The following is a 25788-nucleotide window of genomic DNA, read 5'->3' as shown; positions in this document are numbered from 1 at the left end:
AAAGCATTGCCTGTGGAGCTGTCTTGGCTTCAGCTGCTGACACTTCAGGTTTTTATTGCACTGAAGTGGCACCGCTTCATGAAAATTCAGTGCATAGCTCTGACATTCCCACCAGCTACAGTTTAAACCACCCAGCAGCAGCCTGGTGCATGCATCTACTTCGTATTCATGGTACCGAGGACTTCCTGTGACAGTCACTGTGGGTGTTCTTATGACTTTCTTGGTCTGGCAGCCAAAGTTGGGGCCCTTCCAGAATAGGTCTCAGGGAGGATATTCTCACAGACGGAGGTGGATGGAACATTCTGGCACAGAGACAAGACCCACCATGACTCCAGCTGCAGAGCTACCCTGTGGAGATGTTTCTTGATCCTGGTCCAACCCGATGGAGGAGAACCACAAAGCATAATTCACAGCATCTTTCTGGTTTGCAGGTCTCGATATGTTAGTAGATCATAAGTAGATTATTTTTCACTAATCAGAGGGTAAACCAAGGTTGAGTAGAAGTTTGGAGCCACACTGTCCAGAAAACAGTGACTCACCAGGCAAGAGAAAGAAATGAAGACGTACTGAGCCTTTAAGATCAGAGGAGCAGAACTTGAGTTTATCTTACTTAAGCATTGGAAGGTGTGTGTGTGTACATGTGTATACATGGGTGTTCATATGTGGTATGTGTAAGTGTGTATATACAGATTCATTTATCTCTAATTGTGTGTATGTATGTGATTGTGTGTGCATGAGTGTTTGTGTGTGCATGCATGCCTGTGTATGTGTGTATAGGCTCCCGATATTTTGACTTTCTTTGTGGCCTGGTGGCAAAATGTTACTCTAGATCATGTGTTTGTTTTATGATATGATACATGGTTGGAACCCTAAGTGGCATTGGTATTACCTGACTTCATAAAACAAACATGCTGTTGGTTTCAAGAACTAGAATGATGTGTCAGTGTCCTAGGTTGGAAAGGAAATAGCTGTTATTTAACTAAAGTAATGGTGAAATATCAAATTCTTTGGGGATCACAGTACATGCGTTTCTATTTGTTGTTTCTTAGGGTTAAATCATAATGCTCATTTCATACATATGTGTTTGGACTTCAAAGTTTGAAGACAAACAGGGTTGGAAGAGATGGCTTGGCAGTTCAGGGCACTTACTGCTCCTATAGAGAGGCTAGATTTGTTCCCAGAACCCACATGGTAACTCATAACTCTGTACCTCCAGCTCCATAGACCTGACTAGACTCCCTTCTCTGGCTTTCTTGCGTGTACATATGGCGCACATAAACTCGTGTAGGTTCATATACCTACAAATAAATAAATAAATAAATAAATAAATAAATAAATAAATAAATAAATGCTTTTTAAAAGAATAAATGAGATCGTTAAATGTTGGACATATTATTTAAGAGACGTTAGTTTAAGGAATCAGAGTTCTGAGTTACAAACCATAATATATATTTGTAAGCAGTCATTCTCCATGACCAACTGCAGAGAGCAACAAAAGAGGTTATTTTTGACACCAAACTACACTCCTCCTAACAGCACAGGAAGACACTTTCAAAGTGTTTGCATGTCGGAGTTTAACTGCTTGGCCCAAGAGTAGATAAATGGGAGTCAGTAGAAAACTTTAAGTATGTCTGGAAAAAGTATAAAGGTCAAATTCAGAACATTTAAAAATACTCAGTAGAGGAAAACACCCCTTGTAGCTACTGTGTATCTTTGCATTTTCTCTTCCTGTGAAAGTGGACGGAATTTCACTGAGCCTATTGAGTATGAGAAGAAAGCTTTAACTTCCATCAGGCATCTCTGTCCCTAGTTTACTAACTCCTGCTTTCTCCTACCCCAAGTGCAAGCTTTGTGTTTATAATAATTTCTCCAGGTAATGGGTGTAGAAAAGTGGTGGAGTGGAGACAAGCAGACTGACCTACTCATTTCTGACTCTCCTCACCCATCCTATGTCCAACAGAAAGAAGGCAGATGATATAAGAACACTTTCCAAGGCTAGTCTCTGAAACCCAGCACATTCGTGTTGAATAAACTGTTCATGTTAGGGTACTCTTTCCCTGTCCCTGCTGTAGTCCACATGAAACATGCATGCTACAGGAAAATAAATAGATACAGCAGTTTCTCTGGTTTCCGGTCATTGTATATGCAGCTAAATCTTCAGCAGAAAGATTAAAATTCATGCTTGGGGAATGAAAGGTTACCTTAGCTGCATCTGAATAGACGACTGTCAGGCTATCGTGGACCACATGCTGGGTTTGTCTGTATGTGCGAATTCACAAGAAACTGAAATCACTAGACGTTTTAAGCCAGCCTTTTCTACTCTTAGGGGAAGTTCACTGGCCGGATTGTTAAACAGGGTTACTTGGGGACCCCAGGAACCAACCTTTGCACCTGTCTTTTCAGAAGGCAAAGATTGACAGCATCTTAGTGGGGGCCTCCTGCCAGAGTCATCACAGTGGGCAACAGGACGTGCTATGACCCCAGGAAAGAACCACATTGGTGAATCTAGCCTTTTTATACATGTCCCTTGGCTTAGAAGACACCAGATCATCTGAAACCCCATACAGCAGTCCTTTTTTTCTTATTGGATATTTTTATTTACATTTTAAATGTTATTCCCTTTCCGAGTTTCACATTCATAAGGCCCCTATCCCATCCCCCTCCCCCTTATTTCATACTGGTGTTCCCCCTCCCCAATCACTCCCCCTTCCCAGCTCCCCACCCTGACATTCCCCTACAATGGGCGGGTCCAGTCTTGGCAGGACCAAGGGCTTCTCTCATTGGTGCCCAACAAAGCCATCCTCTGTTACATATGCAGCTGGAGCCATGGGTCTGTCCATGTGTACTCTTTGGGTAGTGGTTTAGTCCCTGGGAGCTCTGGTTGGTTGGTATTGTTGTTCTTATGGAATTGTAAGCCCTTTCAGCTCCTTCAATCCTTTCTCTAATTCCTCCAATGGGGACCCTATTCTCAGTTCATTGGTTTGCTGCTAGCATTCGCCTCTGTATTTGTCGTGCTCTGGCTGAGTCTCTCAGGAGATAGCTATATCAAGCTCCTGTCAGCAAGCACTTCTTGGCTTTATCAATATTGTCTAGTTTTGGTGGAGATGGGGGGTGGGGCTGGATCCCCAGGTGGCGCAGGCTCTGAATGGCCATTCCTTCAGTCTCTGCTCCAAACTTTGCCTCCATATCCCCTCCCATGAATATTTTTGTTCCCCTTTTTAAAAAGGACTGAAGCATCCGCACTTTGGTCCTTCTTCTTCTTGAGCTTCATGTGGTCTGTGGATTACAGTAGTCCTCTGAGACCCCAGCTGTTTACAAGCTCTAGAAGTTAAGAATGAACTTGAACTTGTGAAGATAAGGCATGGGCCCTGCCATTAGAAGTAGTTGAGCTAGTCCCAACCTCATTAGACGTAATTGCAAGTTAAAGCTGCTACTGTGATGAGAAGAAGTAGTCAGATTCATGGTAACAGTAGATAACTTAAAGCTGTGTTAAATGATCCCACCTTCTCTGGTTGGTTCATCTCAAAATTCATGACATAAATTATGTTTATGAAGTCACAGAAGGATGATATCGATTCCAAATATGTTGCCCAAGCAAACGATTATGATTTAATGATTCTTTCCAGGTTTTATGGTGAACCTAAATGTTCTCCATTCCAACAGGCCTCAGCCTCCCCTATAAAGTGTGATTCAGTGAAGATCTGCTCCCAGTCCAGGTAGAAAGCCTCACGGTACTCATTCTTAAAATCACTTCATTTTCAGCATTATTTTTCTTATTTACTACCAAGATTTGGAATTCTACACTATAGCTTGTAGTTAGCAATAGGTAATCTTGTCTACTAAGGAAGTTCCACTCCTTATGGGACTTTGCCTCTGGTAGACTGCCCGAACTCCAGCGAATGTCCCCACACCCACATACAGACAGAACTAATTGGAATGAGGGGATTATTGATGGCAACAACAAAAGGAGAACGTAAATTTGTCAGTGATATGGGGCAGTGGGGCACTCGAGACGAGGGATGTAGCCCATTGGTAGAGCATTTGCCTAGCATGTTTGAGTCCCTGAATTTGAACCTTGTCACCACAAAAAGAATCAGGGGAAGGAAAAAGAAGACAGCTTTTCAAGTACACATCCATGATCTAGTTATATATACTACTGCTAAATAGGTAATCTTCATAAACTTGTCAACTATGCCTTAGTTATCTTGCCCATAATATAGGTCCAATATTAGTGCTTCCTTAAAATGTCCCAGAAGACATGAATGGGACGGTGTCACAAGTATACCGCAGGCACGTCTGTTACATGTGAGACATTGTCATCAGCCCCCTTAGATGTTTTTAGATAGGCATAAGATTATGTGGCTATGGAAATCATATACTCGTTATTGAAATCTCTTCCCTCCCTCCTGACAGGAAAATGGCAAATGCTGGATGGCGGCCTCCTGAACATCACCAAGGTGTCTTTCTCAGACAGAGGCAAATACACATGTGTGGCGTCTAACATCTATGGCACTATAAACAACACGGTGACCCTGAGGGTCATCTTTACCTCCGGAGACATGGGTGTGTACTATATGGTTGTGTGCCTCGTGGCCTTCACCATCGTCATGATCCTCAACATCACCCGCCTGTGTATGATGAGCAGCCACCTGAAGAAGACTGAGAAAGCCATCAATGAGTTCTTTAGGACAGAAGGCGCAGAGAAGCTGCAGAAGGCTTTCGAGATTGCGAAACGCATCCCCATCATAACCTCAGCCAAAACTCTAGAGCTCGCCAAAGTGACTCAGTTCAAGACCATGGAATTTGCTAGGTACATTGAAGAGCTGGCCAGGAGCGTGCCCCTGCCTCCCCTCATCATGAACTGCAGGACGATCATGGAGGAGATCATGGAGGTGGTTGGGCTGGAGGAGCAGGGGCAGAATTTTGTGCGGCATACCCCAGAAGGCCAGGAAGCCCCAGATAGGGATGAGGTATACACAATCCCCAACTCTCTGAAGCGAAGTGAGTCCCCCACAGCTGACTCAGATGCTTCGTCATTGCATGAACAGCCTCAGCAGATTGCCATCAAGGTTTCAGTTCACCCCCAGTCCAAAAAGGACCATGTGGATGATCAGGAGGGAGAAAACCTTGAGGTCAAAGATGAAGAGGAGACAGAACCATCGGAGGAACATTCCCCAGAGACTGCAGAGCCATCCACAGACATAACGACCACAGAGCTGACATCTGAGGAGGCATCACCTGTAGAGGCACCAGAACGAGAACTGCCACCAGCACACCTAGAAACAACAGAACCAGCAGTGACATGTGACAGAAACACCTGCATTATTTACGAAAGCCATGTCTAATCTTAACTCCGAAAAGCTATGCATATCAAGAAAATCAGGGGCTGCTCCTTAATACAAATGTAGTATGCACTTGCCGCTAAGCCTTACCAGGAGACGCTCATCCCTTAGGTAAGAGTGATGCCCCCTCCCCCAGCGAGAGGGAAGACACCTGCATGGAGCTCATGTGACTGGAATCACCCCGGTAGAAAAAAAATCTGGAGTGCTGGGGTACAGAACTGATAAGACGGAGCAGGGGTCTGTCCGTGTGATCTAAGTTGTAGAGGTCATTCTCTGCCAAATTCCTTAATTGGTAATGCCCTTTTGGCCAAGAGTACACTGTTGTCATAAGCTGTTCTGAGTTCAGGAACCCTGTCTAACGCGTACTGCATTGCTTTTCCTTTGAAAATTACAGGTCTGCTACAGTAGCAAATGCTCACCATGGGTTTGTTGCACTTTATTTTTCGTTTTCATTATCTTCGCCATTCTTTTCTAATGGAGTAGTTATTATATTAATATTAATTGCTCTTTCTGCTGGAATCTTCTGTGTCACCTTTGTCCTTATTTTCCCTTAGTAGGTTGACCTCAGAATCCTGGGTGTCAGTCACTGACACGGCTGACATCTGTAAGTCATGTGTAATGCTGCAAAGTAGTTGCAACACTCCTTTTTCTTTTCCTTAATATTCTCTTGAAAAATATTAATAACCTCACATCTATTTTTCATATACTTTTTGTTTTCAACGAAGCTGCTATTGTAAAACTGAGAAAAACTTTGCCCCTAGATAGCACTTTAAGAGTCAAATAAAAATGTTTACCTGTCCAGTTCTGAGAGCATTCAGCTGTGGTGTACAGCAAGATTGTAAACGCTTAACTCTACTGTCAGCACTCATGAAAGTGGTTTACATGGAGGTGTAAAACCAAACGAAGACAGGTTCTTTCCCTGGAAGATTTGCTTCCAAAGACAGAGGTGTCTGGTGATTTCCTGTAGGTACAGTGTGTCAGCTTCCCACTAAGCCTTGGACGACCCATAGGGTATGGTCAGCTCTGCAGTAGATTTAAGGCAGCAACTAGAGGCTCTGTGAACAGCATAACCAGGTCCCCTTTAGACTACACACTTGACTTGTTGGTCATTGCAAGATGAGGATAAGAAAATAGATGGTTTTTATCCTGAAATGATTGAATTATTTGTCCCACTAAAATGCAGTATGTGTAAGGCAGCTTGATATTAGAGAAAAAAGACAAACCAGCCATCCAGAGGTTTAATACTTGACTGTGCCAATAACCAGATTGTTTGGTAAGTCTGGGCCTCAGTTTCCCTCTCTGTAAGACAGGGCAAAGTGGAATGAACTCTGAGTATCATGATTATTTTAAAGACTTTTTTGCTTTCATCTCTGGGTTACCAAGCCACTTTTAATGCTGTGTTACTTACTCAAATGAGAAGGAGCATAGCATTTTCACCAAAACTGAGAATCGTTCCCCACCAAAAATAAATTACGAGGTTCTCTTCTTTGATTTAGATTTAATCTCAGTAAGGATGGTGAGTGCTGTTATTTTATTTTTAAATACAAACAAGGAAGACTAAAGCTTTAAAACAGGTATCAGAGGCAGCATAGTATATGGTGGGCACGATGGAGTTGTGACTTCAGAGGCTGCATGGGTTATCAAAACAGACCCAGATGTTTAATGACCAGGTAATCACCATCAGAGGAAGTGGCCATAGACGACTGCTTTCTCAGACTATGCTGGTACCGGTCGGTAGAGTAGATAGCCCTTGAAGCTCCCTAAGGGTTTTGTGGGAAGTCTTCAAAATGTAATGATCCTTTTAAGTCAGTGGGACAAAAGTGGGTACGTTAGGTGAGGCGCTTGTGTGACCTGAGCTCACAGCAGGTGTGTCTGTAAGTGAGGGTAGTAGGATTGTCTGCAGAAGTGATCGGGACAAGATTATCGACAATTTGTATGGAAAGAAATCTGACAAGACTTGGAGTTTGGTCAGATTTACCCTTTATGAGAAATTCCTTATTGGCTCCTAATTCAAATGGTTACATAAAGAAACCTGTAGCCTGCAGCCATAAGAAGCCACGACTTCTTTGGGGGCTCTCTGGATGAGGGCTTTACAGGGTTACACTGAGGAAAACTTTTATTCCCAGCTCTTAGAATATACAGTTTATGACTTTCATGAAGAGTGACAAATACTCACTTTTGCTATATATGCCCAGAGTACCAACAGGGACTAACTACTGAATGTTTTGTGATGATATGTGACCTCTGTTCTATTCAGCTCTCACCCATCCAAACTCATGTATAGAATTCCCCATGGAAACTGCAGGGCAAGGAACCCACTCCATACAGATACTGATTTAGGAGAGTAAGCTAAAGGACGCATATTTACTATGAAACAGGAGCTGAGAGGTATGACCAAAGAATGTTCCAGATTGACTTGGATTCTTTAGCCTGCAGTGGGACGGAGAGTAAGGGGATGATTTTTTCAAACCTCCCTCTTTAAGGCATCAGATGTTCTACCTTAAAGGGAGCTTGGCTTCACATGGAATTTCTCTATCCAGATTCTATGCTCTGTACATCCCTCTGCAAAACCTCCCAAAACGAGAATAGCCTCTTATGAGAATATGAAATGTAGAAGACCTCATAACAACTCAACTGAGAGTTTCTCCCCAAAGTGAACCATTCACATTAGAATTCTTCATGGAGTCCCATTGACCATACACACGTGCATGTGTGTGCAAAACGGACTCATTTGGGCAGTTTTAAAAGTGCAACATTCAGTCCCAGCACTCAACATTTAATCCCAATCTTTGGATCTGTTATAGTCATTCTTTAAAAAAAAAAATCAGTTTCTGGTTTCTGACTCATCTTGGTTATACCTCTAGCAATTTTTTTCTTGAAATTCTGAAAATGATTCACATACATATGCATATTTAATTCTCTTAGATAATCTATAAGCTTGGATGGTATTTATTCTGAATGGGAAAAATACCCAAAATTTTATATGGGAAAAAAATCTATGTAATTTATAATGGTTTGTTTTATATATTTATATTTTCATATCTTTAGAGCACATCTGTTGTTCTCATCTTTTTGTACATCACAGTTGGCAAAAAGAAATACTAATACTTGACTAAAATCTCTAGGAACCAAATGTGATATATGTGATACATAATGTATATAAATTGCTCTAGAAATACCTGAATGTTCCCACCCAAGCCAAACACTGTTTCGTCATTACAGCCAGAATGTCTGGGGTGCTTACAAACATTACTTTTTCACAGGGAAGATTGAAAGGCCTGATATCCTACACAGTGGCTCTCAGACTCTCTTTCCCTTCGTTATCTTGTTTGTCCTTGAACTGAGCGCATCCTTCAAAAGGGCAAAAGAGAGCCAGTGAGAAAGGCACAGAAATGAACTAGTTATGGCTGATGTAAATCCCGTTAACAGGCTGAGGGCTTTAAATCCCAGGCTCGGGTGCCGTTCACTGGGGATGCGGCATCTGCTCAGTTCTATTGCACACAAAGGGTAGGGCATGAGGAATGAATGAATGCTTGCATGTTTTGAACAGACACGGTGGACATTTAGTGTAGCTACTGTTGGTGTCTTTGGGGATCCCCATGTGGCACTGGAAGAAGTGTTCTAGAAAATCAAATCAGTTACCTTTTCTTACATGGTTTGAAGTAGTATGTTTATCACTGTTAGAACTTTTAAATGGCAGTCCCAGTGGTTACAAGAACTAGGGATTTCTTTTCAATGTTTTCATTTGGTAAGAAATGGTCATCAAAGTCTCTTTAAAACAATATTTTCTCAGTACATTCAACTGCTTTCCTCATATGTCTTAGCATATCTTCTTAGAAACCCCCTACATAGTTTCTGTTTCTACTGTTGCTTCTTAAACACTTACTGGTAGTCTTTAAATACCACTCAAACTCCATATTTACACACACACATGCACACGGTTTTGAACATCTATTAACTTTAAGATATTGATTTTAATAATTTCACCAATAAAGCCTTCAAACCAATAACTAAGTTCATTTTCCTAGTGACCCTTTTATGATTTCTTCAGAGATTAACAGGTTTTGATGAAACAAATCATTTGTGGGTAAAATAATCAAATAATACATAATTATTTATTATATTTTGCAGAAGACAAGTGTTTGATTATTATACAAGGAAAATCTCATGTATGAAGGATGCTGTTTAAATGACTTCTTTTCTTTAAAAATGGGCATGTAAAGTGGGCTACCACTGAGAATACTACAATCACTAAAAATAGCTAGAATAAAGCTAGAAAGTAAACAATTCTAAGAACATTATGGAAAAAATAATTTTATGATTTAACCAATTATAAAAGCCTCAAAATGTATCTCTAATACTACAGATCCATGAACAGTGAGTTGGTTTCAGAGAATATGTTCACATCTCTTTTTGGTTTACTGTGCTTCACTCATTCTGAACATTCTTTGTTAAACTGGAAATGAGAAATGAGATGGAAGATGTTACCAGGAAGAAATAGGAAAGAATTTAAAGCTATAAACAAGTGACTAAGATAGGAGTTGATCTCACTGTAGTAAAAAGAACCCATGGCTTGTGATCCATCCTGTAGTCTGTTGCTTTAATAAAGGGTTTACACAGGTGTGTGCTGTGTGTGTCATATCTTACCTGAAGAGCACTTAAGTGTGACCTGAATTACCTTGCAAATAATATGAAATCGGTTCCCATTTCCCCACCTTTTTTTTTTTGCACCTGCAGTGCTTTTTGGGATATGTGGAGAGTGAATTAATTTGTTTCCTAGTTCAGAGCTTTATGCTGACAAACTTATAGAACAGCTTATCGCCACCATATAAATTTTAGCCATACCATCAAGTAGAGAATCCTTCTGGAATTAATTTGGACCAGGAAACTCCCACCACTCAAACATCACACAGGCAGGATGTATCTGTAGTCGAGATTCTTTGAATCATCTGAACACCACTAGAGCTGGGTGATGCCAAAGACTCACTGAGTAGGTCCCTCATGATCAAGTAAACTGCAGAAGCTCCAATGCTTTTTGATGATATGTGGGGTGAGTAAGAAAAATTCAAAACTGTGGAAAAGAAGTAGAATGTTCTGCTACAGGTAGACTGATTACTACTATAGGTAGACTGGATACAATATTTGTGTTACCCAAGATTCAGTGCATATAGCATCCATCTGTGCTTTTGCTTGAACAACAAAGAGATTTAAGAGAGTTACATTGGCACTAATGAGCGCAGTGTCTGCTGCACCACAATGGCAGAGAAATGAGAAAGGTTGCACTGGTAAACTTGAGCTGATTTGTATCATAAAGACCCAAACAAGTACCAACGATATTTTTTTCACATTCTGGAATGCTGTGTTCATAGCGGATATGGTTGAGTTCAATGTTTGTGACTTTCAAAGAAGCATATAGTTGGAGAGTTGAAAAGCAAGCAACAGCCTGGCAGATATAGTCTTCTCCGGGACCTCACTGACAAATAGTTCCTCTCTGCTTGGAATTACAAGGGAGAACCCTCTACCCTCGAAGTTAAATAGTCTACTGTTTTTTAGGTGCTGAGTCAAAAACCTTTAATGTTTGTCTCCAGTGGTCCTTTGAGAGGGAAGCATGACTTGATTCTTCCATAATAAACTGTCTTCTTTACTGGCAACACAACCCAAATTTAATGCACACGACATAGAGGATTATAACAAAAGACTGAGCACTTCTGACACTATTACATTAGCTGTGCCATGTGGAGAATGCGAGTTCCGGAATGGCTTTTTTTCTTAGTGCTTTTCATGCTATGAGGATGCAGGCCAACTATAAAGAACAGGTTTGGTTAGCTCACAATGTTGGCTCCTGGAAAGAGCATAGTGGTCTATGCAGAACCCACCTGGGCTGTTCTTTCTCACATGGATAGCAATGGTGGGATTGTAGATGGAAAGATCATATCTCAGAACAAGAAGACAAGGAGGACCTTCCCCCCTTCTGAGAATACACGCTCCAGTGACCCACTATGCTCCATCTCTTTGAAGTCCCACTACCACCACACTGAGGTTGAAGCCTCTAGCATGAAATGTTGGGGGACACAGCTACATTCAAACCATAGTTCCGGTAGCAATGAAAACCCATTAAAACAACTAGACAAGAGAATAGAATCTCTGACCACAGTGAAGACCTTACATTCCCGTTAGGGCCAGTCAATCACTGGTCGTGAGACCACCCCTAAGAAAGAGGACTCACCTTAAGCTGTGCTAGAGATCGAATAATTTTCCTTTGAATGAGAGGCTATACTTTTCCCAGGAATTCTCCCATTCTCCCACCCCACCCCTACCCCCACCCCAGAGAAGCCACCATGAGCTTCATCTGGGTCTGCCTGCCTTCTGGGAGGCTGAGTCAGAATGGCACAACATCTCTTCTGGACGTTGACCAGTGTTACCCTAGCCCTTGGCCCCTCAGGATGGTCCTTGAGGGTATGGGGTAAGAAGGTGCAGAACCAACAACACAGACTCCAGGATTTGGGTGAGAAGTAGAAACAGACTCATTTATTGCAGGATTGGGGGGTGCTTTTATACCCTCCACCCATGTCCCATTGGTCCGTGACATCTGGCCCCTTTTCCTGGTGCCATCTGATTGGCTGGTCAGGTCAACTCTTGTCATTTGTCTCCATGTGCTTATCTGACATATATATGTCTGACCTCATTGCTTGCTTAAATGGTGTGAGGTTTTTACCTTCTCTCCTCTTCTGTCCTTTCTTGGTCAGCAGCTGATATTTAAAGCCTGCCTGACATGAGTGATTTGTATTTTTGTTTGTTTGTTTGTTTGTTTGTGGGGGTTGTTTGCTTGTTTGATTTTCCCTAATAAAATTGTCCTCAGACTTCTGCACCAATCTATTCTTAAACTCTGTTTAACAGCTGGGAAGAAATAGATCTATATATTTACTACAGATTTATCACTTATGTTTTCAAGGATTTAGTAGAAGCAACTTGGAAAAAAAAGTCTGTCTTACATGTTATATCAAGATACTTGTTAAATAGCCAGCACTAACTGCCTTTATAATGTTAGGGGAAATCATCAGTGCTAAAATAATTTTCTAGGATAATAAATACTAAATACACTTAAATTCAAAATGAGATTTAATATGGTAATGTGACTTTCTCAAGCCAATGAATCTGATTCAGTTGATCATTATTCCCTTGTTTTCTACTTCTTGCCCAATATTTATCACAAAGATAAATTATTTTGATGAGTGCTTGCAACTGATTGAAAGGAGACCTAGCACAAGGGGCTAACCTAGGAGCCTATTAACACACCAAAGACTCCCCCAGCATCTCAAGTGCCTGTTACAAAGTCCTGACTCTCAGCACTTCTCACCTTTGACCCTTGCCCTAAACCTCTCCAGGCCTTCTGCTTCCTCCCCAACTAGCTTCTTTTTCCTATATAACTCAGCCATTTTGGACACATGCTCTCTTGGTTCTCAGCTCCTCTCTTCATCCATTTGCCCACTCTCCTCCTCCCTCTCTCTTCCTTTCTTATCCCCCCTCCCCCACCACCTACTGCTGACAACGTTCAGTCTGGACTTTCCTGGCTGTTCTCCCTCATATCTACAATAAAAAACCTCCTCGGCCATACCTAAGAGTGGTCATGCTCTCATTTCCATTCACTAAATAGAATGGATTTTCCTATATTTGACTCTGACTTTAAAATTCACAATAGATTAGATAACCCAGTGAACCAAACAGATCACCTGAGCTAAGAGGACTAGCAAAATTAGGAGCCCTTTTCTTGTTTCTTATAAATACTGCACAGCATGCTATGGTGCCGAATTCCAGGATCTAACACTAAGATATTGCAAGGTAAAAAACATTTTATTTGAGGCCCAGCCAATCATGTAGTCTCTCTTAGTAGGAGAAGGAATCAACTCAGACCCAAAGGCAGGGAAACCTCTTCTTAGCAAGCGAGCAAGTAATTGCAAAAGTGGAATTTTACAGTTATTTTTATGATCCCAGGAATGGTACATGTTATGGGTTTATAGTCAGACACTTCCTGTAACATACCAAAAAACAATGGAAACAGTTTATGACATCTGAATCACAAGATTATAGAGAAGGAACAAGTTAAAAAAAAAAAAAAACAGGAACAAAAATAACAAGTTGACCTTAAGCTGAGGGCATGAATATACAGGAGAGGGCATGAATATACAGGAGAAAGACACCAAAAAGAACAGTATAAAAATAAATTTAAAAATGTTAACATTATGTTTAACTAGGAAAAACGGAGTCAGCTGACCCTGTACAAGTATGCTCTTGGAATTGTTCATGGTCCGTACAAAGTTCTTCCATACTGGAGACACTAAATCTTTTTATAGTTATGGCTGGCTGGACTGCCTGTTGGTGCTGCTGATTTGTAAGGTGGACTTGTCAATAAACAGAGTCTTGAAGCTTCAAGGGGCTTCTGGGTCCTAACAACCAAGGTTCTCACACAAAACAGAAAAAGAAAGTCTGCCTGAAGACCCACCTCCACACACGGCCCTCATTAGAAGGAATGGTGCTGGCCTTTGATGTAAACAACTGAAAGTTTTGAGGCCTCAGATAATGGGATAATGTCCTTCCATGTTCTACATTATTTTGTAGGGAAAAAAGAAAGGGGAGTTTTGTGACCACTGGACTTTTTAGAATGTGAAAAGTATAGCTTTCCATGGCATCAACTCATCCCGATTCATGTCTTCACAAGAGTTGAGGTGCATTGGTGATGTGCATGAACACTGCCAGATCCCAGAAAGAATGCAAATGTAAAATTGTGTGGATTTTTTGGAGTCAGCTGAGTATTTTATGATACCTTCTCTCATTCCCTACTGACTGAAGGAATTAAGTATGTTTTACTTTTATGAATCCTTTGAAATTGCTAATTGCTGTGTTTCAGACAAGAACATGGCTCTCTGTAGCCATACTACATTAATCAAACGTCCCACACCCAGACATGCTGAATCAGTGAGGGATTTACAGGATGACTGTAAAACCGGAGCAGCTACAGCTAATAGGGAAGGCATCCTGAGACAACACATGGATAGCACATCCACACAAAGGAGCTACCGTGGAAAACACAGACCATAAAATTCCCCACACTTCCTCCAAATCCTTATGTATGGATTTAGATTTCCCCTTCTAAAATCTAAAGACTTCTAGAATACTCAAAAGACTGGGAGTCAAGAAGATCACAGCAGACAGAGAAAGGGAAAAGAGGCCCTAGGTAGATTAACATTTAGCATGACCAACTTCCTTTTGCTTCTCCCTCTCCAAGTCAAAGACTTATCACCCCTCCCTCTTGACCTTTCAAGTCTCCTGCCAGGGGAGCTCCTGTGTCAGGAGCCAGTCAGCTTCCTTTTCTTTGTCAGAATTATCTAATCCCCCACCATAATCTAAACCAATTCTGGAGAGAAAGGGAACGCACCCTATACACAAGTATAAATATTTGAACTCTGCCAGACAAGCTAGGACACCATTCTTAGGACACCTTCCCACTCTGGGGAATCCATCTCTTTGCTACTAGAGAAGTTAAAGGTGGAATCTGCTGCCCAAAAGATTTCCCCAACTGTGCTGGCAGAAACCAGAGTCATCTGGGAAGGGAGAATCTCAACTGTGGGATTGCCTCCATCAGATTGCTGTGGACAAACCTGCGGCCTCTGTTAATGATGGATGCGGGAGGTGCCACCATGAAGACTCAGGGTTAGCAGTGTTCCTTTGTGGTCTCTGCTGAAGCTCCTGCCTTCACTTCTTTGCCTTCCTTGAGTTTCTACCTTGACTTCCCTCAGTGATAGCCTGTGATTGGGACATGGGAGCCTTCTCTTTCCTCCCCAAGTTGCTTTGGGCCATGCATGGTCTGTACCACAGTAATAGAAAACAAACAGTTCACCTCCTCCAAGAAAGGAATAGGGAGAGTCCTGAAACAAGTGACACAAATCTCACTCTGAATCCACAGATGGTCACTGACATATCCTTCTGTGGATAATAGAGGTTTAAGTTGGAAGACCATGATCTTCTCAGTCACTATGTGAATATTTGGAGTCTTTCAAAAATGAAGTTCTTTGCTTGTTTTTGTTTGCTTGCTTGCTTTGTTTTTTGTTTGTTTATTTGTTTGTTTGTTTGTTTTGGTTTTGTCTGTTTTAATTTTAAAAAGGTGCTGAGTTTTTGTTCCTCTTTTAGAATTATAGTCAACCTCTTTGAGCCCTGTTTCCTAAGGTCAGTTTTTGACCAAACTGTGATGGTTCTAACCATTTGAGAGGACCTGAGAGGTGGGAAGATTCATGAGAAGGAAAGATACTTGGTGATTCTTGTTATTAAACATGACACGTTGCCATTTTTCTCTAGTTATTAGTTGGCTCTGTGATCAGAACTATTTTGGGAATCCTGTGATTTATACTGCTGCTATTCAAAGACCCAATCAGTAAAACATAATGAGCTCTCACTCACTTCTAACTGCAGAAGAAAGTTAAATAAAATATAAAAATTGCTAGTTAGCAGTTTTACAAGAGCAGAATACATTCAAACCTAAGCCTATCCTGGATTTTGTACTTTGATTTTATTGAACAGTTCAACATAGCTGCATTTCACATCCTTATACAAGCCAGATGCTGTTGGTTCACACCTTAAATCGAAACACTTTCGAGGAGTAGTATTCTTGGTTTTGCCCTGAGCTGGTTAATAGACAACAGTGTCACTTATGAGGCAGGAAGAGATTGCTATTAGAGGGACTAGGAGATAATGAAATGATATTGGTTAGCAAGACACTATGGTATATATCTACATAGTTGAAAATAGGAACCAGTGCTCTTCACGGTGACCTAGGTCAGAACTGGCAATTAACATGGAAGATGTAAATGAGGCTGTCCAGGGGGTGTGCAGCACAGGTACCAAGAACACTGGTAACAAGAACTACACGTCATTTGTTTAGCACTAGGATGAACTGTTGACAAAGACAGAGTCATCAGGACAAAGACACCAAGGGTCAAGGACACAAGCAAAATAAAGACTTTTCAAGGGCCCCATAGGCATTGCTAGGGAGACTATCAGGATCTTCAATAGAAAAGTTGTTCTGGCCTATACTTACCTTCGATCTTTAAAAAGAGAGAAATGATTGAACAACATCTTGTAATTCTAGTCTTAGGAGGAACCGTGACTACCAACTGCTTTATAGAATCCAGCTTCTCAACAAGTCAGATTAGGCTAGAGAATAAACATGTATATCATTTCCTGTTGACTGAAGGACTCTTATGGCAATATTAAAGTGGTTTTGCAATCTTTAAAAAAAAGGAGACTAGCTATGCTTTATAATACCAACTTTAGAGTTAACCTGCTGCTTAAATGATTTTAGTGGCAAAAATGTGTACATTATCATCTTTGTCACCTGCATCTTGACTACTGTTGTGAGCATGGGTGTTTGCTTATATATTATGTGGATGAACTCTATCTGAACACTCTAAGACTGGGGCATGTATTTCAACAAGACTTCTTATTTTGGTATAACTATAGATTCACATTGACTCAAGAAAGAGGTGTCCAGTAAAGCCTTTACCCAATCTCTCTAATGGCAAAATCTTGTTATACTGCATCACTGCCTGCACCTTAGTACAATCCCCAGGCTGTAAGTTACTTTTCTCATTACTATGACCGAGGTCTGACACAAGCCAATCTAAGGTGGGAAGGGTTGACTCGACTCATGCCTTATCCACAGTGACAGGCAAGGCATGGCAATAGGAGTGTCTCATGGCTGTGACACCAAGAGCAAGGAAAGAGAATGGTTATGTCATTTTGGCAGTTGAGACACAGAGGTTAGGGCAGAAGCATAGTTGGCCTTCTAGGACTGTATAATCCTTTAACCCTGCCTCTGTGGCTGCCCACTAGGCCTCATGTCTGAAAGACCTTAAAACATTCCATAGTAGCATCTAGGGACTAAGTGTTCAAACACATGAGGTGATGAGAGATATTCCACATTTAAACCATGGCAACAGTCTTCCTCAGCTTCCCATTTTTTTTCAGGCACTCATTTGTGTTGGGGAAGGGGTGATTTTATTAGACTACCTAACCCTCCGAGATGTGAGCATCTCTGGTGGTAGAAATGTTGAAGGAGATTAACAAGAGCAACACTGACTCTCCAAGGAGACTTCAAGAAGGTTGGTGGTAATGGCGCTGCTCAGCGCAGGGGAGTGTCCTGAACCCAGCCTCTTGGAAACTAAAGACAGGAGCTGCCAAAGAGACTGAGAATATTAAAAAGCAGCTTCTTTGTACTGTCTGAGAATATTAATTAAAAGACAGCTCCTTCATACCATGAACCATGAATAGCCATGCCTAGATCCCAATCAATTTATAAGGTGTAGCATATCAAATCTGTGTTAGCATAGTTACATTGATCAGTAAAATCATAAAAATTATATTCACTACCTAATTTTCAGTCAAGAAATCTCTTCAGTTTTAGCCATTGCTATTTCTTCAACAGACAGAATCTCTGTGCTTAAAGCATTTGGTTATAAGCTCATTGATGTACTGTTTTTAAAAATCAAATTGTCAGCACTTTTTGAAGAAATTATCTCCACTAAGAGTAGAAGACAGACTTTGAGCCAAGTGCTGATATTAAGGCATCTTTTAAATGCTCATTTATTCAGAGCATGATGTATCACTTGGAATCTTTGGTTCATCAACCTTAAAAATGTTCCTTGTAATTGACTCCTTAGTAATACTGCTATTCATAACTGGAGGTTGAGAATAAAAATCTGTACACCATACTTCAAATATGAAGCTCAGATTCAGTCTAAGTTGTACTCTGTTTCTTCTTTCTGCACATGATATATTTTACAGTCTTAAATTTTTATTTTTACTCATTCATCAAGATTTGACATTTCCTGACATTTTCTTGATATCAGAATATTTCACTACAGCTGGCCATTTCTTTAGTTTGTCTCCATGATAATATTCTTCCTCCTTACTCCATGTCTTGTAGGCAGCTAGAAAGAAATAACTAGAGTTGGGGAGATAGCTCAACCCATAAAGTGCTTGCAGAGGACCTAAGTTTAAGCTTCAGCACTGGTGTAAAAGGCCAGGCATGGTGGTGCATAGGAGGCAGAACAGAAAGATCCGTCAGCCTAAACAGAGAACCCAGGTCCCAGTGGGAAGCCTTATCCCAAAGACAAGGTGGACAGCATCCTGAGAAATAATAGCCAAGCTTGACCTCTGGCGCCCACATGCACGTGTATACTCTCATACAGAAACATGCATGTACATACCCATGGTAGCAACTGGCATATGGATGACTAGAACCATATCCACGTCTGCACACCTCTTTCCCCTCCCCCCAAATCCTAAAGACTACTGGCTTTCCTAAATGTGGATTAAATGAAAATAACATTTCTTCCAATTAATCATGATTTGTTGGAACTGTATTAAATAAGTAACCCCAATGAAGAAGAGTGCTAGTGATCAAACCCAGGGCCTTCAACATTAGCCCTATGCAACTGACCCTAAACCCCAAAAGCACATTTTAAAGAATTTCTTTAAATTTAAAAGGCCTCCATATTCTAGATGTACCTCCATACAATCTAGATGTTTCTATATATCTGAAGTTAGTAAACCTAAAAACCTAATTCACAGTGTAATACTGTAAGGCAATGGGGCCTTCATGAGTTAATTCATGAATGTGAAGTCCTCAACAATGGGACCAAGGTCATACAAAAAGGAACCCAAGAGTGATCATTTGCCCTGTCTATCAAGAGGAGTCCCACAGAAAATGTGCTACCTATGAGAAAGCTCACTGAATACCTCCTCTGCTGTCACCTTATGCCAAGTTTCCTAGTCTCCAGAGCTGTGACAGATAACTTTCTGTTGTTTATATACCAGTTAGTCTATGGTATTGCTGTTACAGCAGACAAATAGATTATGGCAATGTTTTTTCTCACTATATCTCTCCTTTGCAAGAATAATAGCCAGACTGGTGACTCATGCTTGTGACCCAAGCACTCAAGAGGCATGATGGGATGATTTCTGTGAGTTAAGGCTAGCCAGAACTACATAGTTTCATCTCAGCCTGGGTTAGAGTGTGAAAAGCTCTGTATCAGATCTCAATCGAGCAAACATGATGACTTAATTTTCCCCATTTTCTTTTTTTTTTTTAACTTTAGCCTAATTTTTAAACAGGTTTCTGACCACTCATTTCTGACAGAATCAGGCAATTTTTTACAATTAGAAATCTCCGCTGAAGTCAAGACAGGTAAAGTGTGACATTGAACTTATTTCTATGTCATAGTGTGTCATTCTGTATCAGCACTTTATAGTCACTCAAAGATGAAGCAAAACAGAACCACCTCCTTTCCACACAGCAGATACTTTTCGAGACAGTATGAGTACACAGCTATGTAGGCACCCAGCTATATGGACACCCAGCCATATGGACAGCCAACTATATGGGCATCTAACTATATGGGCACCCAGCTACATGGAAACCCAGCTATATGGGCACACAGCCATATGGACAGACACCCAGCTATAGGTTAAAACATTTAACTGTTCAGAAAGACATGACTTAACCCTAGGTTTCTTTTCTAGCAAAGGAAGCAGTAGCAACACAATTCTAATGAGAAATGAAATTGGAGACTCCACTCTCTGGAACCTGTTCTACTTTCTCCATCATCTTCACCAAGGTAGACTTTCCCCCATGAGAAAACTAACCTGGCAACAGTGAAGGGTTTAAGTGTTTCTTTCCTCAATGAGAAGCATGTTTGTCTGCACTAACGTGCCCCTATAGACCTACCCATAAATGGGTTCGCTGCAAGAGAAAAAAAAAAGCAAAGAAAAACTTGAGCCATAATCATGACTGGAGGGAACTGGTTTGAGATGAAAGAAGGGAAGCACACAGAGATAGTGAATAGATTGAAAACCATACTGAATCCAACGTCCTGAGCTTGGTATTTTGATCTCGTTCAGTGTACTGGCTGGTTTTGTGTCAACTTGACACAAGCTAGAGTCATTAGAGGGGAAGGAGCCTCAGTTGAGTAAATGCCTCCATGAGATCCAGGGGTAAGGCATTTTCTCAATTAGTGATCATGGGGTAGGGCCCAGCCTGTTGTGGGTGGTGGTGATGGCATCTCTGGGCTGGTAGTTCTATCTTCTATAAGAAAGTAGGCTAAGCAAGCCAGGGGAAGCAAGCCAGTAAGCAGCATCCATCCATGGCCTCTTGTCAACGAGGGTACAGAGGGTACCTGGAAGAGAATGGGGGACAAGAAACGCGAAGAAGGATGCCAACAAGAGTCTGATCAAGGCGACAATTTTATTTTTTTCCAAGGCTGAATTTATACCGTAGCAGGGGTAATAGAGGGAGGGGGCAAGTGGGAAACATTTACACAGGCCAAGGACACAGCTCTCTTGTGGTCAGGCAATTGGCTGATATTAACAGGATGTTAGAAAGGTCACGGGTTTGTCATATGTATTAGTCAGCAGGATGTTGTTTTTTCAGAAAGGTTATAGGTCATCACATTGGGCATCTTGACATCAGATGTATTTCTCAGCAAGGTCACAACTTTATCATCTCATTATTCTTCCTGACCACCAGATTTGTATTAGTCTTCTGCAGCTGGCTGGGGATTTTCCATGAACCCAGTCATACTTATCTCTAACTATACTATTAACATCAATAATGGAGGGTTTTAAGGGCATCACTCCCAACAGCCTCTGCCTCAGTTACTGCTTCTAGGTTCCTGCCCTGCTTGAGTTTCTGTCCTGACTTCCCCCAGTGATGGACTAGGATCTGGAAATTTAAGCTGAATAAACCCTTGGTTCTCCAACTTGCTTTTGTCATGGAGTTTCATTACATCAATATAAATCCTAACCAAGACATTCACTTACATTCACTCAATACATTACTCAGGCAATGCCCATTGAGGAGGGACCCCATTCCCAGCATCCATGGAGGAAGGGGAGACTTCTGCAGCTGCCTCTCTCCTTTCCTAAGAAGTCTCTATTTCCTCTCCTTAAAGAAGTCAGGTCTCCCCTTGACTTTCTGTGCCCTCCATCTTGATCTGTTATAGGACATCCTAGACCAGTTGTCTGGCTTCCTGCAAATAAAGACCTCTGCGTTCTTCCTGTCTGAAAGCTTGCCCAATGTGTGGGGTAAAGCTAGAATCTGAACTTATGTAGACAACTTCTGACCTGAGAGGATGCTCGCCCTTCTCAGTTCTCAACTTTTGCAGTGCATTTTATTAGGCAAGGTTGTCTACAACAACTCCTAAAGGGGAGCTAATAGATGTGAATGTAATTATAAGAGGGAGACTATAATGCTGGCTCATTCAGTCAGAAGCTGGATAGTCTCAGTGTGGCAGCTGACTGCAAGCCAGGAAACGAGGGTAACCCAGGAGCTGCTCAGCCCAGGAATCTCGATGCCTTTGAACAGAAACCAGAGATAGAAGTAAAGTGTGACATGAAACTCAAGACTGATGATCAAAATGTGAATGCTTCACTCCTTCTTTAAAAGGGGAACAAGAATACCCTTGGCAGGGAAGAGAGAGGCAAAGGTTAAAACAGAGACTGAAGCAACACCCATTCAGAGCCTGCCCCACATGTGGCCCATACATATACAGCCACCCAATTAGACAAGATGGATGAAGCAAAGAAGTGCAGGCCGACAGGAGCCGGATGTAGATCGCTCCTGAGAGACACAGCCAGAATACAGCAAATACAGAGGCGAATGCCAGCAGCAAACCACTGAACTGAGAATAGAACCCCGTTGAAGGAATCAGAGAAAGGACTGGAAGAGCTTGAAGGGACTTGAGACCCCTTATGAACAACAATGCCAAGCAACCAGAGCTTCCAGGGACTAAGCCACTACCTAAAGACTATACATGGACTGACCCTGGACTCTGACCTCATAGGTAGCATTGAATATCCTAGTAAGATCACCAGTGGAAGGGGAAGCCCTGGGTTCTGCTAAGACTGAACCCCCAGTGAACTAGACTGTTGCGGGGGAGGGCGGCAATGGGGGGAGGATGGGGAGGGGAACACCCATAAAGAAGGAGAGGGGAAGGGGTTAGGTGGATGTTGGCCTGGAAACCGGGAAAGGGAATAACAATTGAAAGGTAAATAAGAAATACCCAAGTTAATAAAGATGGAGAAAAAAGAATTAAAAAAAGAAGTAAAGTGTGAGACTGAGGACCCGGAAGCTCCCTAGAGAGTCTGGTGCAAGTCTGAGTTCAAAGGCCGAAGAATCTGAAGTGTGACATCTATGACGGATGACAGCAGAAACAAGAGAAGAGAGGAAAGGGGAATCAACTGAGAAAATGGTGTGTTCACATTTAGGAGCTCCCTGCTGCCTTTACTCTTTGCTCTATACGGATCTGTTGGCAGCAAATTGATCACTGATGCCTATATTCAAGGTAAGCAGTCCCCACTCAGCAACTGTCTTTAGAAACACACCTACAGATACACCTAGAAGTGTACTCAAGTTGACATCCCAAATTTGCCATAATCTGCCTTCCGGTTTGAACCTGCCCCTGGAGCAGACCTGGGGCACTGGCTGTGCACCCACTCCTACAATACACAGAAAGAGCCCAACTCCCAGGTGTTCTGAAATGCCAGGACCACAGGAGAAGCCACAACATCTACCCCAATACCTGGAGTAACTGGGCCCCCCAGGATCCAGAGATGCAGAAACCCCCCACACTGCCAGTGGCATGGGTTCTTTCTCATCTGGACCTGGACCTGGAGCAGACCTGGGGTGCTGATTCTGCATCCACTTTTACAACATCCAGAGGGAGACTGACTCCCAGGTGCTCTGAATTGCCCAGGATCACAAGATCACAGAGGAAGCTTAACTCCCGGGAGATCGGACATACCCAGGATCACTGGAGCTCTGACACACTCAAGATCACAGTTGAGGCCACAACATTTTTTCTAACACCCGGCATAACTGGGATTCCCACAGGAACCAGGGAAACACAAACCACCACGTAGCCAGAGGCACAGACTGCTTCAAGCTTGCATCTGTGCCCAGAGCAAACTCAGGGCTCTGGTTCCCTATACACTCCTACAACACCCAGAAAAAGCTTGACTCCCAGGAGCTCTGACACAACAGGATCTCAGGAGCTTGGTTACACCAAAATTTCAGGATCCCAGAGGCAGCTTGACTCCCGGGAGCTCTGGTACATCCAGGATCTCAGGATCACAGGATCCCTGAATCACAGGATCATAGAGACAGCTGGACTCGGAGAAGTTCTGACACAACAAGGATCAAACAGGAGGGACAGGCTCTAGTCAGAGACATCAAGGGGAGTTTGTACTAGAGATAACCAGATGATGAGAGACAAGTGCAAGAACATAAGCAACAGAAACCAATGCTGCTTGACATCATCAGAACCCAGTTCTCCCACTACAAGTCCTGGATACACTAACATACCTGAAAAGCAAGACCTAAAATCCCATCTCATGAATATGATGGAGTAATTTAAGAAAGATATAAATAACATCCTTAAAGAAATACAGGAGAATATAGGTAATCAAGTAAAGCCCTTAAAGAAGAAACAAATAAATCTCTTAAAGAAATACAGGAAAACACAATCAAACAGGTAAATGAATTGAACAAAACTGTCCAGGATCTAAAAATGGAAATAGAAACATTAAATAAAACACAAAGGGAGACAAACTTGGAGATTAAAAACCTGGGAAAGATATCAGGAGTCACATCCTCAACAGAATACAAGAGATAGAAGAGAGAATCTCAGGCTTAGAAGATAACCTAGAAGACAATGACATAACAGACAAAGATAACACAAAAAGCAAAAAGCTCCTAACTCAAAACATTCAAGAAATCCAGGACACAATGATAAGACAGAACTTAAGAATAATAGGTATAGAAGAGAGTGAAGATTCCCAACTCAAAAGGCCAGCTAACACCTTCACCAAAATCATAGAAGAAAACTTTCCTAACCTAAAGAAATGCCCATAAACAAACAAGAAGCCTACAGAACACCAAACAGATGGGACCATAAAAGAGATTCCTCCTGTCACATAAGAATTAGAACACCAAATGCACAGGACAAAGAAAGAATATTGAAAGCAGTAAGGGAAAAAGGTCAAGTGACATATAAAGAAAGACTCATCAGAATTATAACAGAATTTTTAACAGGGACTATAAAAGCCAGATCTTGGGCAGATGTCATACAGACCCTAAGAGAACAGGAATGCCAGCACAGACTATTATATCCAGCAAAACTCTCAATTACCATAGAGGAAAAACCAAGATATTCCATGACAAAACCAAATTTAAACAATATCATTCTAGCAATCCAGCCCTACAGAAGATCATAGAAAGAAAACTCCAACACAAGGAGGGGAACAACACCCAAGAAAAAGCAAGAAATTAATCTCACAACAAATACAAAAGAGGGAATCACACAAGCATAATTCCACTTCTAACAACAAAAAACAGGAAGAAACAATCTTGATCCTTAATATCTCTCATCATCAAAGGACTCAACTCCACAATAAAAAGACATAGACTAGCAGGCTGGATACGAAAACAGAACTCAGCATTTTGCTGCATACAGGAAACACACCTCAGTGAGAAAGACAGGCATTACCTCAAAGTAAAGACAGGAAAAAAGTTTTCCTGGCAAATGTTCCCAAGAAACAGGCTGCTGTAGCAATTCTAGTATCCAATAAAATAGACTTTCAACCAAAAGATATCAAAAAAGATGGAGAACACTACATATACATCAAAGGAAAATTCTACCAAGAGAAACTCTCAATTCTGAACATCTATGCCTCAAATGCAAGGCACCCACATATGTAAAAAAAAATTACTGAAGCTCAAAGCACACATAGAACCTCACACAATACTAGTAGAAGATTTTAACACGCCATTCTCACCAATGAACAGATAATGGAAGCAGAATGAAACAGAGACATAGTGAAACTAACATAAGTTTTGAACCAAATGGATTTAACAGATATCTACAGAAAATTTCATCCTAAAACAAAAGAATATACCTTCTTCTCAGCACCTCCTTCTCCAAAACTTACCATATAATTGGTCACAAAACAGGCCTCAGCAGATAGAAGAATATAGAAATAATCCCGTGCATCCTATCAAATCACCACAGACTAAGGCTGGTCTTCAATAACAACAAAAGAGATGAAAAGCCCACATGCACATGGAGGCTAAACAGTGCGCTACTCTGATAACTTGGTCAGGGAAGAAAGAAGGAAAGAATTAAAGAGTTTTTAGAATGTAATGAAAATGAAGGCACAACACACCCAAACTTATGGGACACAGAGAAAGCAGTGCTAACAGGAAATCACAGAGCTCTGAGAGCCTCCAAAAGGAAACAGGAGACAGCATACATTAGCAGCTCTAGAACAAAAAGGAGCAAATACACCCAAGAGAAGAAAAGCAGGAAATAATCAAAATCAGGGCTGAAATCAACCAAGT

General features: G+C 41.5%; 2 protein-coding genes across 3 annotated transcripts in view; one reads left to right on the top strand and one right to left on the bottom strand.

The window, feature by feature from the left end:
* Mfap3l (microfibril associated protein 3 like) overlaps positions 1–9965 on the top strand; it is a 42897-nt gene extending 32932 nt beyond the window's left edge. The window contains exons 1-2 of one of the 3 annotated variants that reach the window (XM_087588313.1): positions 3669–3716; positions 4414–9965. In XM_087588313.1, the coding sequence (XP_087444439.1) occupies positions 4425–5345 (921 nt within the window). In that variant the 5' untranslated portion in view covers positions 3669–3716; positions 4414–4424 and the 3' untranslated portion in view covers positions 5346–9965. Of the gene's footprint in view, positions 1–3668; positions 3717–4413 lie in introns of those variants that run through there. The other 2 variants (XM_087588312.1, NM_001012049.1) reach the window with 2 other exon arrangements.
* Positions 1–25788, bottom strand: part of Erich1 (glutamate-rich 1) — a gene marked incomplete at its 5' end in the record, with an annotated part of 52793804 nt that overhangs the window by 47929351 nt on the left and 4838665 nt on the right.

Source organism: Rattus norvegicus, chromosome 16 (genome assembly GCF_021556685.1).
Source record: "Rattus norvegicus strain SHRSP/BbbUtx chromosome 16, alternate assembly SHRSP_T2T, whole genome shotgun sequence".
Classification (NCBI taxonomy): Eukaryota; Metazoa; Chordata; class Mammalia; order Rodentia; family Muridae; genus Rattus; species Rattus norvegicus.
Note: the sequence above shows the minus strand (reverse complement) of the source record. Positions and strands in the feature narration are given on the sequence as shown.